Source organism: Neofelis nebulosa, chromosome 2, assembly GCF_028018385.1.
Source record: "Neofelis nebulosa isolate mNeoNeb1 chromosome 2, mNeoNeb1.pri, whole genome shotgun sequence".
Lineage (NCBI taxonomy): Eukaryota > Metazoa > Chordata > Mammalia > Carnivora > Felidae > Neofelis > Neofelis nebulosa.
Window position 1 is genome coordinate 34,702,286 of NC_080783.1, and position 18,037 is coordinate 34,720,322.

Sequence of the window (18,037 nt, forward strand, 5' to 3'; positions counted from 1 at the left end):
ACTATATTCTGTGAGGCTTTGTGCCCAGTTCCAAATCAAGGCTTCTATTACGAGGGAAAAAGAAAATGAATATATGAGGACAGCAAGCGGGGTCTGTCCACAGCCAAATTGACAAGGCTGACCTCAAATTCTGACCTCTTGATGGTATAAATAACATCCTTAATCCTGAAAACTTGCTTCTAAAATCTCAGAGGAGAAGAAGAGATTCTCATATCAAACACTGCAGATAAAGGTGTCAAGTGACTCCCACTATGGCCTATTCATGGAAGAGGATTGAAGAGGTTGGGGAATGGCATAGAACAGGGTTAAGGTTGGGAGAAACAACAGGGATAGAAGTATTGGTCAACTATGGGTTTACTAGTCAGTCTTCCTAACCAATGGCTCAGAAAAGCAGCCCTGAGACCAGGAGTTCTGCTTCTGAAAAGAGGGGCTAGAGATGAGACAGAGAAATAAGGATAAAAGTAAGAAGAGAGGGTAGTTTTGTTAGTGATGAAGAATCAACTACTTGAAAGTTGAAAGGAACCACCTAGGCTCTAGGGCAAAGTCAATATTCTCAAATATATAGACAAATGGAGATGAGAATTTGGAAAACAGAAAGAAGAGATAATATCAGCCACAGTTCTGTCATCCATATGCCACTTTGTAACTATTTCTTTCTGGCCCTTTGTTTTCCTATGGGAGGTATTTTCTGTTTTATTTTAAGCATAGTTAACATAAACATACTATTTTGTACTCTTTTCCGGGTAACATGAATATATGAGCATTTTTCTCATTATGATATTCTGTCAAGGCCATATTGTGAACTGGTTAAGCATTTGGGCCCCAAAGTAGCTCTCTTCATGGCTTGAGTTTATATCCTTGTATGGGGTGATCACGGATAAGCTACTTAACATCACTTTGCTCATTTTCCTTATCTATAGGATGGGAAGAAAAAATAATGAGAACAATAATACCTACCTCATACAGCTGTTTTGAGGATTAAATGAGATAATTCGTTTATTTGTGTTTATCTATTTGTGTAATTATCTATTTGTGTAAAGAGCTAATAATAGGGGCGCCTGGGTGGCTCAGGCGGTTAAGTGTCCGACTTCGGCTCAGATCATGATCTCACGGTTTGTGGGTTTGAGCCCCAAGTCAGCTCTATGCTGACAGCTCAGAGCCTGAAGCCTGCTTCAGATTCTGTGTCTCCCTCTTTCTCTGCCTCTCCCCCTGCTTGCACTCTGTCTCTCTCTCTCAAAAATTAATAAACATTTAAAAAATTCTTTTAAAAAGAGATAATAACAGTTTGATGTAAGCTCTTATTATTTACAAAGATAATTTTAATGGTTACATAAAGTATCAACCAGTGGACCTATCATCATAAGCATACCCTTATTACTGAACACTTGGCTAATTCTCAGTTTGGGGCTATTATAAGGTTTGAAACATTTTATTGCATTTATCTCTTTTATATTTAGGATTATTACTTAAAGTAATATCTTAAGAATCTTCACATATATTTTAGAACATTTTATTTAAGCTAGGTGGTAGGTACCATGGGTATTCATTATATTGTTATCTAATATAACTCTCTTTTAGCATGTCTAAAATATTTCACTAAAAACCATACTCAAAAAGAATAAGAAATGCATCTAGTAATCAAATACTCATATGAAAAAGTATCAAAGGAGGAGTCATAGACTCTACTATTCAAGTGAGAAAAATAACTTCCATGGAAACTAGTGGACCAAGATGAGGGCCTTGAAGGCTCTCCATGCTCTAACAATAGGCACCTCCTAGCTTACCACTCACCATTGCTCACATTCTCTCTATGCCAGGTAAAAGTTACACTCAAATTTTCTAAAACATGTCTTGCATTTCCCCTGTCTCTTCACTTGTGTTGTCTCCTCACCTACAGCATATTCTCCTCTCCACCTCAAAATCTTACAAACTTTACAAGGTTTGGTTCAATATTTCCAAAATAACTTCCCCACAGGGTGGTATAATGATAATAGTAATGTTCACATGGCATCACCAAAGCAGTTACAAAATCTCCTTTATTGGGAGGGCGCCGTATCAGGCTCAAGTGGCCCCAAGCACTCTCCTGTCTTCCTCTTCCCCTAAGGGCTTCAAGGTGACAGCCAGGAAATCTACACTGACACCTATCAGCTCAACTATTTCCAGCTTAGCTGAGCTTCTGACAGACACCTTTATTCATGGATGGAATCTCCAGTCATAGCTATGCATCAACCCATGGTTGGACTTCTTTCCATTACTGGACACCCCATCCATGACTGAACATCCTAATTATGGCTGAATGTTTCCATCCATAGCTAAACATCCCCACCAATGGCTAGACATTCTGCCAACATATAGATATATCCCCGTGGCTAGACATCTCCATCCATGTCAGAACATCCTAGCAATTACCAACAGCTGGAAATTTCCATCTATGATTGTGTATTCTATCCCCCATGACTGGGCTGGGCATTCACAGTCATGGCTGGACATCTCCCCTCCCCCATGACTAGACATCCTCCCTGATGACTGAATATTTCCCATGACTGGATCTGCCCTGTATGTACCTATAAAGGGTTTGTCTGGGAGGGGAAAGATAAGCTCCCCCAATGGGTATGCTCATAAAAGCTCTTTCATTTAAGTAAGCAAGGGAAGGCAAGGCATTATTCCTCCCATTTCGTCAGCCTAGGCCTGAAATCATAATCCCTCTTTACTCCACCCCAAACTACTTGCCAGTGAGCAAAACACCTAAGCAAACACTTAACACTCTTCTCTTTGGAGCCTAGGGATTGGTTGTATTTTTTTTTTTTTAATTTTTTTTTTTTTAATGTTTTTTATTTATTTTTGGGACAGAGAGAGACAGAGCATGAACGGGGGAGGGGCAGAGAGAGAGGGAGACACAGAATCGGAAACAGGCTCCAGGCTCCGAGCCATCAGCCCGGAGCCTGACGCGGGGCTCGAACTCACGGACCGCGAGATCGTGACCTGGCTGAAGTCGGACGCTTAACCGACTGCGCCACCCAGGCGCCCCGGTTGTATTAAGAATAATGTAATACAAAAAAAAAAAAAAAAGAAAAGTGATAAAAGTAAACAGACGACAGAGTATAATTTAATAAAGTATTGTTTAAAAAGAGGGAAGGGAAAGAGAAGGAAAGAAAAGATGCTGATTTGCCAAGCTTTATATTTTCACCATGCCAGGAAGGTGGGATAAGGGGAGATATGTGGCCATGCCACCTATCTGTGGGGAGAGGATAGAGGCTGGAAAGGTAAAATAATGACTCTCATAAACAGCAGAGAGGAGTATGATGCCTTCTCCGAAATGATGCTACACATTTCCAATGTTTGTTTAATTTCTAAAGAACCCTAGATGATAGGCTGATGGTCGACATTCTAGATCTAGCACTATCACTGATTTTTTTTTTTCCTGAGATTTGGGAACAAGTCACTTAAAAGCTGTGTGCCTCAGTTTCTTTGATCATAAAATGGATGTTCTCATTCTTTTGGTATGCATTATGGTTGGCTATCCACAGGGTCATTCCATGCCCCACTTTTTAATTTTGGACACCATGTGCCTCAGAGGAGCTGAACCAGCCCAGGAGACTGAAGCTGGGCTGGTATAAACCAACCATGGTGATCCTATTCCCTCTGCCAAATGCTGGTTTAAGAATGGGCATGTCATTCAATTCTAGCCAATGAGAAATACGGAAAAGAAACACTTGGGGAGGAAGGCTTCTAGGGAAATTTTCCTTTGATCTTAAGAAGGAACACAAAGAAGAGGTGTTTTCCTTTCTGTCATTTGGGTGTGATACTTGGACCTGTGGCCATCTTGTAGTCATTAGATGACAATTCTGAAAATAAAAGCCAAAACAAAGAAAGTACAGAGCGGAAAAATAGAAAGCACCAAATCCTTGATGACATCATTCAATCAGTGACTTAACCAAGCCAGCATCTATACCCCTACCTCTGGACCCTATGCTTAACAAGCATAAACAAACAAACAAACAAAACTGGTATTTTTGTTGTGAGTTACGTCTTCATTACTTGCATCTTGCATCCGTTACTTACTATCATTTTGAATGATAAAATAGTTAAATCAAGAAGGTTCACGTTAATGTGAAAGATTTTCAAAATTCAGTCCTCAATAGAATACAAGATATCATATTACTACTTTTTATTTTAAAATAGAAATAGAAATTAGACTATAACAAGAATACATCAAAGAAACGAGGTTACAAAAAATCAAAACATATCTGATGCCAAAGTCAATAATTCCAGCAATTGGTAAATCTCAACCAATGAATAAAGTCTAACTATAAAAACAGCTAATCCAATTGGATGACAGACTCAGGTAAAACACCCTGAATGGCACACTAAATCTTAAACTTCAAGTCCTGAATCATAGACTATCCATTTTTGCCATAATCTTAGAAAATTTGAAAGGTAAAAAAAAAAAAAAAAAAAAGGAATGTAAACACAATGAAGAAATAAGCCTAAGTACATCATACACATACTTTTGTAACCGAATGTACTGATCCATTTTGTAATCATTGTAAATTGTCTATTTTTTAGTGTGTTTAAAACATTTAAGAAAATCTAATGTATTAGACTTGTGGTTTCAGTTGAATGAATGCTTGATTAAGTTTACCATCATATTTATATACAGAAATTTAATTCATTAAATGTATCAAGTTTTCATTTATAGGTTACCTTTTAAATTCATTTAGATTTATTGTCCTTTTCAAATGTTTTTTCTAGTTTTATTGAGAAATAATTAACATACATCACTGTCTAAATTTTAAGGCATACAGTGTGATGGTTTGATTTACATATACTATGAAATGATTACCATGATCAATTTAACTAACATCCATCTTCTTATATAGATGCAATAAAAAGAAAAGAAAGGAAAGGACAAAGGAAAATTTTTTTCTTCGTGATGAGGACTCTTGGGATTTAATTTCTTAACAACTGTCCCGTATATCGTACAGCAGTATTAGCCACTGTTGTACATTACATCCCTAGTACTTACTTATCTCATAGCTGGAAGTTTGTACCTTTTGACTACCTTCTTCCAATTCCCTCTCCCCCAACCTCTGTGGTTACCTCTGGTAACCACAAGTGTGATGTCTTTTTCTATGAGTCCTTTGTTTGTTTTTTGTTTTCAAGATTCCACACATATGTAAAATTATACAGTATTTTTCTTTTTGTGTCTGATTTATTTCGCTTGCCTAATGTATTCAAAGTCCATCTTTGTTATTGCAAATGCAAGTTATCTTAATAATATACAAAAATGCATAAAACTAAAAAGCAATATAAATAAATACTTTGTTTCTGGGTTTGGTCTGCAATTTTTTTTGTGAGCCAAAGATCCTATACATGGTATTTTGAGGCAAGTTACTTGCAAGAGTGGGGATGATCCCGCCTCAAAAGTAAAGAGGAAAAAAAGGTAAAAAAACATGTGCTATTCCAGCATAAGATAAGAAACAGAATAAATGGAAAATGCTTATGACCTGGTCTGGATGGAACAGAAAAGGATGCCAAAGCTGTCAGGTCTCTAAGATCTCTCCCGGTTTCTTTCTGTAATAATTAACACAAGGTTCTGGTTCATGAGGACAGGCATATACATTATTCTTGCAGGTGCCCCTCAACAATGTTACATTCAAAAATATCCTCAGGTGTCCCACACTCATTAAAACAAAAAGCAAAAATAACTGCTTATGAATGGTCTGAATACTCCTTTCATGCTTTTCAGTCTTGCTGATTGGTCACAGCGAAACACACACAAATATGCACATAAGAAATACACACCATTTAAAACCAAGTCAAAAAATATAAAAATAAATATATATATTTTTTTAATTTTAAATGAGGGGTGCCTGTGTAGCTCAGTTGGTTAAGCATCTGACTCTTGATTTCAGCTCAGGTCATGATCTCACATTTCATGAGTTCAAGCCCTGTGTGGGCTCCCTCTCTGACAGTGTGGAACCTGCTTGGGATTCTCTTTGTCTCCCTCTCTCTCTTTCCCTCCCCAGCTTTTGCACTCTCTCTCTCTCTCTCTCTCTCTCTCTCTCTCAGAATAAATAAACTTAAAAATAAATAAATAAATAAATACTTTAAATATTTTAAATTTTTTAATGTTTATTTTTGAGAGAGAGAGAGAGAGAATGCATAGGGGAAGGGCAGAGAGAGAGGGAGACACAGAATCTGAAGCAGACTCCAGGCTGTGAGCTGTCAGCACAGAGCCCAAGGTGGGGCTCAAACTCATGAACCGCAAAATCATGACCTGAGCCGAAGTCAAACACTTAACTGACTAAGCCACCCAGGCACCCCTTAAATGATATTTTTAAATAATGATCTCTTTTTAGGTCATGTCATCAAATCTGCGAGAGAAAATTATTTGCTGTAAAGTGTCACTTGAGTTCTAGACAGACAAGTAATCTCAAATTATAAAGTCACTGCTATTGTCTGAATGTTTGTGTCCCTCACCAAATTCATAGGTTGAAACCCTAAGCCTCAGTGTGATGATATTAGGAGGCAGGGTGTTTGGGGTGACTACGTCATGAAGGTAGAGCTATCACAGACAGTTTGCTTCCTGTATCTGCTCTTTGACATGTGAGGGCACCATGAGAAGATGGTCATTAGCAGACACAGAAGCAGGTTCTCACCAGACACCAGATGTGTCAGCACCTTGATCTTGGACTTCCCAGTCTCTAGAACTGCAAGAAATAAGTGTTTCTTTAAGCCATCCAGTCTCTGGCACTTTGTCATAGTAGCCTGAACAGAGAAAGACAGTCCCCCTGACTTAACATCTGAATCTTGTACACAGAAAATAAATTTGCAAATTAACTGTGGTTGTATGTGGTAGGTAAGATTGTAAGTGTTTGTTATGTTTCATTGTTTTTGTTTTTGTTTGACAGAGAGAAAGAGAGAGAGAGAGAGAGAGAGAGAGAGTACATAAGCAGGAGAGAGGGGAGAGGGAGAGAAAGAGAGAATCTTTTTTTTTTTGGAGAATTATTTTATTTTAATTTTTTTATTTTAATAATTTATTGTCAAGTTAGCTAACATACAGTGTATTCAAGATTAGATTCCTAATCTAATGTAAGAACATACAACAGCCCGTGCTCATCCCAACAAGATCTGTCCTCAATGCCCATCTCCCATTTTCCCTGCCCTCTCAACTTCCTACCCCCTTCAACTTTCAGTTTGTTCTCTGTATTTAAGAGTCTCTTATGGTTTGCATCCCTCTCTGTTTGTAACTTATTTTTCCTTCCCTTCCCCTATGGTCTTCTGTTAAGTTTCTCAAATTCCACATATGAGTGAAATCACATATCTGACTTTCTCTGACTGACTTATTTCACTTAGCATAATACCCTCCAGTTTCATCCATGCTGCTGCAAATGGCAAGATTTCATTTTTTTCATCACCAAGTAGTATTCCATTACACATAATTCCATTATCCATATATCCATCCATCTACATCTTCCTTATCCTTTCATCAGTTGAGGGACATTTGGGCTCTTTCCATAATTTGGCTATTGTTGATACTGTTGCTATAAACATTGGGGTACATGTGTCCCTGTGAAACAGCACTCCCGTATCCTTTGGATAAATTCCTAGTAGTACTATTGTTGAGTCGTAGGGTAATTCTATTTTTAATTTTTTGAGGAAACTCCACACTGTTTTCCAGAGTGGCTGCACCAGTTTTCATTCCCACCGACAGTACAAGAGGGCTCCCCTTTCTCTACATCCTCGCCAACATCTGTTGATACTAATTTTAGCCACTCTGACCTGTGTGAGATGGTATCTCAATGTGGTTTTGATTTGTATTTCCCTGATGATGAGTGATTTTGAGCATCTCTTCATGTATCTGTTAGACATCTGGATGTCTTCTTTGGAAAAATATCTATTCATGTCTTCTGCCCATTTCTTCACTGGAATATTTGTTTTTTGGGTGCTGAGTTTGTTAAGTTCTTTTTATATTTTGGATACTAGCCCTTTCTCTGATATGTCATTTGCAAATATCTTCTCCCATTCCATTGGCTGCCTTTTAGTTTTGTTGTTTCCTTTGCTGTGTAGAAGCTTTTTATCATGATGAGGTCCCAATTGTTCATTTTTGCCTTTATTTCCCTTGCCTTCAGAGACGTGTTGTGTAAGAAGTTGCTGGGGCCGAGGTCATAGAGGTTGTTGGCTGTTTTCTCCTCTAGAATTTTGATGGTTTCCTGCGTCACATTTAGGTCTTTCATCCATTTTGAATTTATTTTTGTGAATGGTGTAAGAAAGTGGTCCATCTTCGTTCTTCTGCATATTGCTGTCCAGTTCTCCCAGCACTGTTTGCTAAAGACACTGTCTTTTTTCCATTGGATACTCAGAAAGAGAGAATCTTTTTTTTTTTTTAACATTTATTCATTTTTGAGAGACAGAGCATGAACGTGGGATGGGCAGAGAAAGAGGGAGACACAGAATCTGAAGGAGGCTCCAGGCTCTGAACTGTTAGCACAGAGCCTGACACAGGGCTCAAACCCATGACAGTGAGACCATGACCTGAGCCGAAGTCGGATACTTAACCGACTGAGCCAACAAGGCGCCCGTCAGAAAGAGAGAATCTTAAGAAGGCTCCACGCTCAGCACGTGTTGCAGGGCTTGATCCCACAACCCTGGATCATGACCTGGGCCAAAATCAAGAGTTGGATGCTCAACCAATTGAGCCATCCAGGTGTCCCTCATTGTTTTGGTTTTTTATTTTACTTTTCTTCTTGGAGCATGGATACACACAGGCTAATTAACTGTGTTACTGCAACCTTATCTCCATGGCTCCGGTTTACTTGATTGCACGAGGGAAGGCAACACAATCATGAGTCACCCAATTCAACCAGTACTTGCTTTTTAAAGTTTCAAAGCCAGGGTGCCTGGGTGGCTCAGTTGGTTAAGCATTCAACTTCAGCTCAGGTCATGATCTGTCTCACGGCGTGTGAGTTCGAGCACTGCATCAGGCTCTGTGGTGACAGCTCAGAGCCTAGAGCCTGCTTCAGATTCTGTCTCTGTTTCTCTGTACCCCTCCCCCATTCACACACTGTCTCTCTCTCTCTCAAATATAAATAAACATTAAAAAAATAATAATAAAGTTTCAAAGCTATTTCCTTTTTAACACTGTTTTGACAAGCTTTCAGCAACAGAGGCCAAAACCCTCAACCCAGAAGCTTTAGCTCAAACACCCCTTCCTGATAACATTCCTCACAGACGGTCATTTCTGCCATAACAGGACCCCATCTTACCCACGTGACACATACATTTGCTTGAAAACTACTTGGGGCTAGTGATGGAGACTGCAGAGCTAAGAAAGTCTTTTGGCTTTTCATTTGCAAGAGAGGATGAGTTTCTTTCTCAGAGTGTGCTGCAGCCAGACGTAGTACCTCTCCTTAGCAGACACTTTGCTGTTCCAATCATACACACTGCTGTTGAGTTCAATGTGGAGTTCCAAGAGTGGGCGTCTTCTGGAGGGAATGAGAAAGGCAAAAATTAATGCCATGCAAATATCAAAGAGGAGACAGATTGTCATTTGGGTGAAATGAGGCAACAGATGTGAAAGTGCTTGAAATTGTTCCTTTCTAAATGCTCTACAAGCTGCTTAGTGAGTGGTCCAGACCAGCCTGCAACACTCTGGCCCAATGACCCTCACCCAAGAGGCAACCGAGTCATATTCTGGGGACACTCCAGTCAGATGATAACCTAGCTGGACCATCTATGCAAATGGAGGACAGATGTAAAAGACCATGGATACTGCTGGTCCATGAAGTGTCTACCTTGGAAGGCTGAGTCATCCCTACTACCGCCTACTCCTTGCTGCTGAGCCACTACTGAGGGGGCTGGGGAGTCACAGGCGATGAGATGTATTCCTGAGGTCCCCAGAGATACAACAGAATGCATTTCACACATGGCTCAGGAACATGATTCTAAACTGTAAGGAGGGAACAGCTGAAAAAGGACTGTTAATCTTACATGGAAGTATAGTGGGGCTTCATTCAGCTTAAATGAAAACCAGATCACCAAGGTCTCCCTTAGAAAAGTATTCTTGCCAATAAACATCAGAAACGTCTGTGTAACAAAGACTTGCAAACCTGAAGAGTCAGGTACCATTTTTTACCTATCAAACTGTCAAAATGGGGAAATAAAAAAAAATGCAGTGTCGGGCAGAGCTCGGGGACATGGGCGCTCTCATGCAAAGCAGGTTTAACTGTCCGAGATGACAATCTGATAAAATGCATCCAAACCTTTAAAAATGCATGTTGTTGGGGTGCCTGGGTGGCTCAGTTGGCTAAGCGTCGACTTCAGCTCAGGTCACAATCTCACAGTTCGTGGGTTCGAGCCCCACGTCGGGCTCTGTGCTGACAGCTCAGAGCCTGGAGCCTGTTTCAGATTCTGTGTCTCCCTCTCTCTCTGACCCTCCCCTGTTCATGCTCTATCTCTCTCTGTCTCAAAAATAAATAAACGTTAAAAATAAATAAATAGGGGCACCTGGGTGGCTCAGTCGGTTAAGCGGCCGACTTCGGCTCAGGTCATGATCTCGCGGTCCGTGAATTCAAGCCCTGTGTCGGGCTCTGGGCTGACAGCTCAGAGCCTGGAGCTTGTTTCAGATTCTGTGTCTCCCTCTCTCTGACCCTCCCCCATTCATGCTCTGTCTCTCTCTGTCTCAAAAATAAACGTTAAAAAAAATTTTTTTTAATAAATAAATAAATAAATGTTGTTGGACATAGTAATTCTTCTTCTGGGTATTTTCCTCAAGAAAACAGTAAATATAAGCACAAACACTGAACTACAAAGATATCGAGAACTTTTTTTTATGAAAGCGAAACACCTTCCAATGCCTGAAAATTGGTCAAGTAACTTATGCCATAATCATATTGTGGATGGTTCCACAGACATTAAAATGATGCTTACAGGGGCACCTGGGTGACTCAGTTAAGTGTCTGACTTCGGCTCAGGTCATGATCTCATGGTTTGTGACTTCAAGCCCTGTGTCGGGCTCTGTTCTGACAGCTCAGAGCCTGGAACCTGCTTCAGATTCTGCGTCTCCCTCTCTCTCTGTCCCTCCCCTGCTCGTGCTCTCTCTCTCTCTCTCTCTCTCTCTCTGTCTCTCTCTCAAAAATAAATATTTTTTTAAAGTTTAAAATGATGCTTAGAAATGTAACTAGTGACATGTAAAACTGTATGTGATATAGTGTTACACCAAGTAGAAGCAGGTTACAAAGTAATAGCAGATAGCGATTTCATTTTGGTTTAAAAAACATATTTATATATGATTGTGTGGGTATCGAAAAAGATCTGGAAGGTAATACACCAAGACTTGGCTAACAGAGATTGGTTCTAATAAGCAGGATTATAACTATTGGTTATGTTCTGCTTTAAGCATTTATATTTCATTGTTTTTTTTTAAATAAGGAGTATGTACTGCTTTTGTAATTAAAAAAAAATTAAAAATTTATTTATTTTGAAGAACAATATCCAAACTACAAGCTGACTAACAAGTGACCTCCTGAAGCACAAAGGCAGGTCATAAAATGTGCATCCTTCCCAAGGCAACCCCAACAAGGAATGAAAAATCCTTTTCTCCCTGAAGAGAAGGGCATCAAATATGGCACAATGGTAATCTCCATCTCTCCATCTTGGCAGCAAGAAAACAAACAAGTGGTCTGGGCATGGGCCACGGCCTGAGTGGCTCACCTTTCTTGCCACAGTTTCTGGGAAAGGCACTTCAGGTACAACGACGGTGAGCTGGAGGACCGTTCCAACAGGGACACGTCTGCTGTGCACAGGCTCCAGAGGAAGTCAGCTTCTCGGTGGATGGTACAGGGCACAGGCTGCCTGGCCTTGGACTCCACATTGTTCACTGCTGGCCCATCCACCTCCAGGAAGCTGCTGCTGTCCAGTTGGCCCTCTGACACCACATAGTTCTGAATAAAAAAGAGCTTTGGCTTCCCTAAGAGAGAAGGGCATGCATCTCCCATGAACATCCTCCTGATCTGATCCAAAGGGAACCCTGGCTGTGTCTGATCCACGCCAAACACGCTGTGGGAGCCACCTCGGCTCACCAGGACACACACAAAGCTGTCATAGTCTTGGTGTTGGGGCATGCAGGCAACTTGGCGAAGAATCTGGATTATACTGTCCACACGCAGGTACAAAAAATACTGGACTTCATAGCCCAAGGAAGTAAAAGTGTCCCGAAGAAACTCTGGATAAAATAAACACACATGGAAAACAACACTAAGGTTAGAAAAGTTTAAGAGGTACTGGGTAGCAGTCCTAAGCACAGTCTGATCTCTGCTACTTCTCCATTTCTGCTCTTATGCCATATTTTGAGGTTGTGAAGGACCTGAGCATGGGTCAGGAGAGAATCAACCTGAAACACGTGACATTCATGTCCCCGATTCTCACTTACAATCTGTCCCCTATTATGATCTGTCCCCTGCCTGAAGCTACTATCACATCTGGTCACAGGCACAGACTGGGCCCACTTCTAGTCTGATGCAACCAAGGCGGGGTACAAAACTTTTTCTCTTCAAAACAAAGTTGGGGATTTTTCAAAAGGCTCTTTCTTAAAATAACACCCAGGTGTGTAGGAATGGATGCATTTGCAGAGCACAGACCCAAATCTAGATCAAAAATGATGGCACGAGACACGAGTTCCCACCTTCCCATGGGCTGTGGGCTGATACAGAGGACCACAACTACATCTAAGTTGTGACCATTTCCAGACTCCCCAGTTCCTCTTAGACCTGCCTCCCAGTGTAACCTCTAACTGAGCAGTGGGAGTCCTTAGCCAAGATTCCCTTCAGTGCCCTCAAAGATTCTTCTCCCAATCTCAAGAAACAAGAAGAATCCCAAATACAAAATCTAACAGCACACCTAAAGGAAATAGAAGCAGAACAGCAAAGACACCCCAAACCCAGCAGAAGAAGAGAAATAATAAAGATCAGAGCAGAAATAAACAATATAGATTCTAAAAAAACTGTAGAGCAGATCAATGAAACAAAGAGCTGGTTTTTTTAAAAAATAAACAAAATTGATAAACCTCTAGCCAGGCTTCTCAAAAAGAAAAGGGAGATGACCCAAATAGACAAAATAATGAATGAAAATGGAATTATTACAACCAATCCCTCAGAAATACAAGCAATTATCAGGGAATATTATTTAAAAATTATATACCAACAAACTGGACAAGCTGGAAGAAATGGACAAATTCCTAAGCAACCACACACTTCCAAAACTCAAACAGGAAGAAATAGAAAACTTGAACAGACCCATAACCAGTGAAGAAATTGAATCAGTTATCAAAAATCTCCCAAAAAATAAGAGTCCAGGACCAGATGGCTTCCCTGGGGAATTCTACCAGATATTTAAAGCAGAGATAATACCTATCCTTCTCAAGCTGTTCCAAAAAATAGAAAGGGAAGGAAAACTTCCAGACTCATTCTATGAAGCCAGCATTACTTTGATTCCTAAACCAGACAGAGACCCAGTAAAAAAAGAGAACTACAGGCCAATATACCTGATGACTATGGATGCAAAAATTCTCAACAAGATACTAGCAAATCAAATTCAACAGCATATAAAAAGAATTATTCACCATGATCAAGTGGGATTCATTCCTGGGCTGCAGGGCTGGTTCAACATTCGCAAATCAATCAACGTGATACATCACATTAATAAGAAAAAGATAAGAACCATATGATCCTGTCAATCGACACAGAAAAAGCATTTGACAAAATTCAGCATCCTTTCTAAATAAAAACCCTGAAGAAAGTCGGGATAGAAGGAACATATTTAAACATCATAAAAGCCATTTATGAAAAGCCCACAGCTAATATCATCTTCAATGGGGAAAAACTGAGAGCTTTCCCCCTGAGATCAGGAACACGACAGGGATGTCCCCTCTCACCACTGTTGTTTACTATCGTGTTGAAAGTTCTAGCATCAGCAATCAGACAACAAAAGGAAATCAAAGGCATCAAAATTGGCAAAGATGAAGTCAAGCTTTCACTTTTTGCAGATGACATAATACTATACATGGAAAACCCGACAGACTCCACAAAAAGTCTGCTAGAACTGATACATGAATTCAGCAAAGTCGCAGGATACAAAATCAATGTACAGAAATCAATTACATTCTTATACACTAATAATGAAGCAACAGAAAGACAAATAAAGAAACTGATCCCATTCACAATTGCACCAAGAAGCATAAAATACCTAGGAATAAACCTAACCAAAGATGTAAAAGACCTGTATGCTGAAAACTATAGAAAGCTTATGAAGGAAATTGAAGAAGATACAAAGAAATGGAAAAACATTCCGTCCTCATGGATTGGAAGAATAAATATTGTTAAAATGTCAATTCTACCCAAAGCAATCTACACATTCAATGCAATCCCAATCAAAATTGCACCAACATTTTTCTTGAAGCTAGAACAAGCGCTCCTAAAATTTGTATGGAACCACAAAAGGCCCTGAATAGCCAAAGTAATTTTGAAGAAGAAGACCAAAGCAGGAGGCATCACAATCCCAGACTTTAGCCTCTACTACAAAGCTATAATCATTAAGACAGCATGGTATTGGCACAAAAACAGACACGAAGACCAATGGAATAGAATAGAGACTCCCGAATTGGACCCACAAAAGTATGTCCAACTAATCTTTGACAAAGCAGGAAAGAACATCCAATGGAAAAAAGACAGTGTCTTTAACAAATGGTGCTGGGAGAACTGGACAGCAACATGCAGAAGGTTGAAACTAGACCACTTCCTGACACCATTCACAAAAATAAACTCAAAATGGATAAAGGACCTGAATGTGAGACAGGAAACCATCAAAACCCTAGAGGAGAAAGCAGGAAAAGACCTCTCTGACCTCAGCCGCAGCAATTTCTTACTTGACACATCTCCAAAGGCAAGGGAATTAAAAGCAAAAATGAACTATTGGGACCTCATCAAGATAAAAAGTTTCTGCACTGCAAAGGAAACAATCAACAAAACTAAAAGGCAACCAACAGAATGGGAAAAGATATTTGCAAATGACATATCGGACAAAGGGCTAGTATCCAAAACCTATAAAGAACTCACCAAACTCCACACCCGAAAAACAAATAATCCAGTGAAGAATTGGGCACAAAACATGAATAGACACTTCTCTAAAGAAGACACCAGATGGCCAACAGGCAAATGAAAAGATGCTCAACGTCGCTCCTCATCAGGGAAATACAAATCAAAACCACACTCAGATACCACCTCATGTCAGTCAGAGTGGCTAAAATGAACAAATCAGGAGACTATAGATGCTGGCGAGGATGTGGAGAAACGGGAACCCTCTTGCACTGTTGGTGGGAATGCAAACTGGTGCAGCTGCTCTGGAAAAGAGCGTGGAGGTTCCTCAAAAAATTTAAAATAGATCTACCCTATGACCCAGCAATAGCACTGCTAGGAATTGACCCAATGGATACAGGAGTCCTGATGCATAGGGGCACTTGTGCTCCAATGTTTATAGCAGCACTTTCAACAATAGCCAAATGATGGAAAGAGCCTAAATGTTCATCAACTGATGAATGGATAAAGAAATTGTGGTTTATATACACAATGGAATACTATGTGGCAATGAGAAAGAATGAAATATGGCCTTTTGTAGCAACATGGATGGAACTGGAGAGTGTGATGCTAAGCGAAATAAGCCATACAGAGAAAGACAGATACCATATGTTTTCACTCTTATATAGATGGATCCTGAGAGACTTAACAGAAGACCATGGGGGAGGGGAAGGAAAAAAAAGTTAGAGAGGGAGGGAGCCAAACCATAAGAGACTCTGAAAAACTGAGAACAATCTGAGGGTTGATGGGGGGTGGTAGGGAGCGGAAAGTGGGGATGGGTAGTGAGGTGGGCACCTGTTGGGATGAGCACTGAGTATTGTATGGAAACCAATTTGACAATAAATTTCATATTAAAAAAGAAAAGATTCTTCTCCCAGTTTCCGGGAATCCTGGATTGACTTTGCCTGAAGAAGCAGGGTAAGGCAGTGGAAAAGTCAGACTTTATGTCAGACAAGGCTGCCTTCTAACACTGAACTTACCACATGATGGTGGCATGACCTTAAAGAAGTGGGTCTCCTTAGCTTTAAATGGAAGTGATGATACCTATCCTGTGAGCATGCTATGAGGATTAAATGAGGTAATACATATAAAGCTCCTGGTGCTCAAGAGAAATGAGTTCCTATTACCTTTAAAATATATATATATTTTATCCATCTTTTTGAAGTTTCCATAGCCTTGGAACTGTATAAATCGTCCCCAGTCCATTTCTTTCCCATCTGCTCAGTTTGCCCTCATCAGAAAAATAAATACAGTCTCTTGATTTTTTTATATCTTTCTAACAGCGAAGAGAGACATCTTTCTCTTCCTCATTAAGAAATGCCACATCCTTTTGAGCCACCCATTAAGTTTCTGTTCCTTGTCTGAAGGATGCCTCCACTTCTTAGTTCATCTGCAGAGCAGAAAAACTGTTCTGCCCTAAGCTAAACAGACGTCTCCCAATTCAGATAGTTACCTTTACTCTTAGCCAACTTTTTGGGATTTCTTTCCATGTCTCATGACTGTGTACCCACCTCTCTTCGTCCCCTGGGGTGTGGTCTTCCAGAAGCCTACCACTGCATTCACCCCAAACCAAACAACATAACAGTAATTAGAACAGATAAAACTTCTACCAAGGAACAAAAAGCCCCCATCTCATACCAGTGTAGGCATCACAGAAAGAGGATGTAAGTCATTCCCCTGAAATCACCACATAACAGTTCTCCACAAATTCTCAACTCTCTACACTAAATGGGAACAATATGAAGTCTGAATAGTCACAAATAATTCAGAGACTCACAGCTTCAACCAATAGTTTCAACCTTCTCGCCCTGCAAATTTTACCAACACTAATAAACTACAAAAGTGAAAGTTAGCTATCACATTTTGTCTTCTGGCTTCTCAGCAGGAAATAGGGAGAGAAAGGTAGGAAAAGAAACGTAGCCTTGAGTAAACAAAAAACTGGAATAACTAGCCACCGGGCAAATAAAAGCTGGCTTGGGTGCTCTGAGTGTAATTCACCCAGCCTGTGGGCAGTACCTGGATATGTTCACATTGGGTCTAGTGGAACTTTCCACTCAGGAGAGCTGGGTTTAATTGTGGCCCCACATCTACCAGATATGGCAGTTTTAAATGTGTCCACAAATTTTTTGACACTCCTTCCTTAAAAAGAGTGTAATTACCCTCCCCTTGAATGTGGGCCACACTTGGTAACTTATTTCTAATGACTGTGGCTGAAGGGATACTATATGACTTCCAAACCTAGATCATGAAAAAATGCAATTTCTACCTGGCTCTTTCCCTCTTTTGAACAGCTCACTCTGGAGGAAGCCAACTAACCTGTCATTAGAACACTCAAGCAGTTCCGTGCAGAAGCCCACATGAAGAAATAAGGGCTGCACCAACTTCCCAGCCACATGAGGGAGCCACCTGAGAGGATTCTCCAATCCCAATCAAGCCTTGGGATGACCCCAGCTGAAATCTGACCACCATCTACCAAGAGATTCTGGGCCCGAGCAACCCAGCTAAGCTACCCCTAAACTCCTGCTCCACAAAAACTGTGAGAGATATATAAATAAATGAATATTGTTGTTTTAAGCCACTAAATTTGGAGTGATTATTATTTGATAATAATACATTATTTGATAAATAATTCACCAGGTAAGTCAGAAATCATAATAACCATTAATTAAAGATGTAGTTAGGCTATGTACTTGTATGTCTGGCCCACAGATAAGGGTAAAAAAAACAAAACTATAATGGAGAGATATAAGGGAGGTGCTAATCTCCTTAAAACCCTATGATAAATAAATATTGTGGTGGAAATGAAGAACATGATACACAGGTTGCCGATAACCTATGAAATAGCTCACTCATCCCCACAGGATCTCACTGTGGTAGAAAAAGTCCACCAGCACTGCCCCCTGGCC

General features: G+C 40.1%; 1 protein-coding gene across 15 annotated transcripts in view; it reads right to left on the bottom strand.

The window, feature by feature from the left end:
* The window catches only part of CFLAR (CASP8 and FADD like apoptosis regulator), a 94,246-nt gene that overhangs the window by 2,404 nt on the left and 73,805 nt on the right, over positions 1-18,037 (bottom strand). For 12 of the 15 annotated variants that reach the window (XM_058709271.1, XM_058709262.1, XM_058709353.1 and 9 more), the window contains 2 exons: positions 11,716-12,226; positions 4,154-9,488 (listed from right to left, as the gene is read on the bottom strand). In XM_058709271.1, the coding sequence (XP_058565254.1) occupies positions 9,350-9,488; positions 11,716-12,226 (650 nt within the window). In that variant the 3' untranslated portion in view covers positions 4,154-9,349. Of the gene's footprint in view, positions 1-4,153; positions 9,489-11,711; positions 12,227-18,037 lie in introns of those variants that run through there. The other 3 variants (XR_009256215.1, XM_058709321.1, XM_058709333.1) reach the window with 3 other exon arrangements.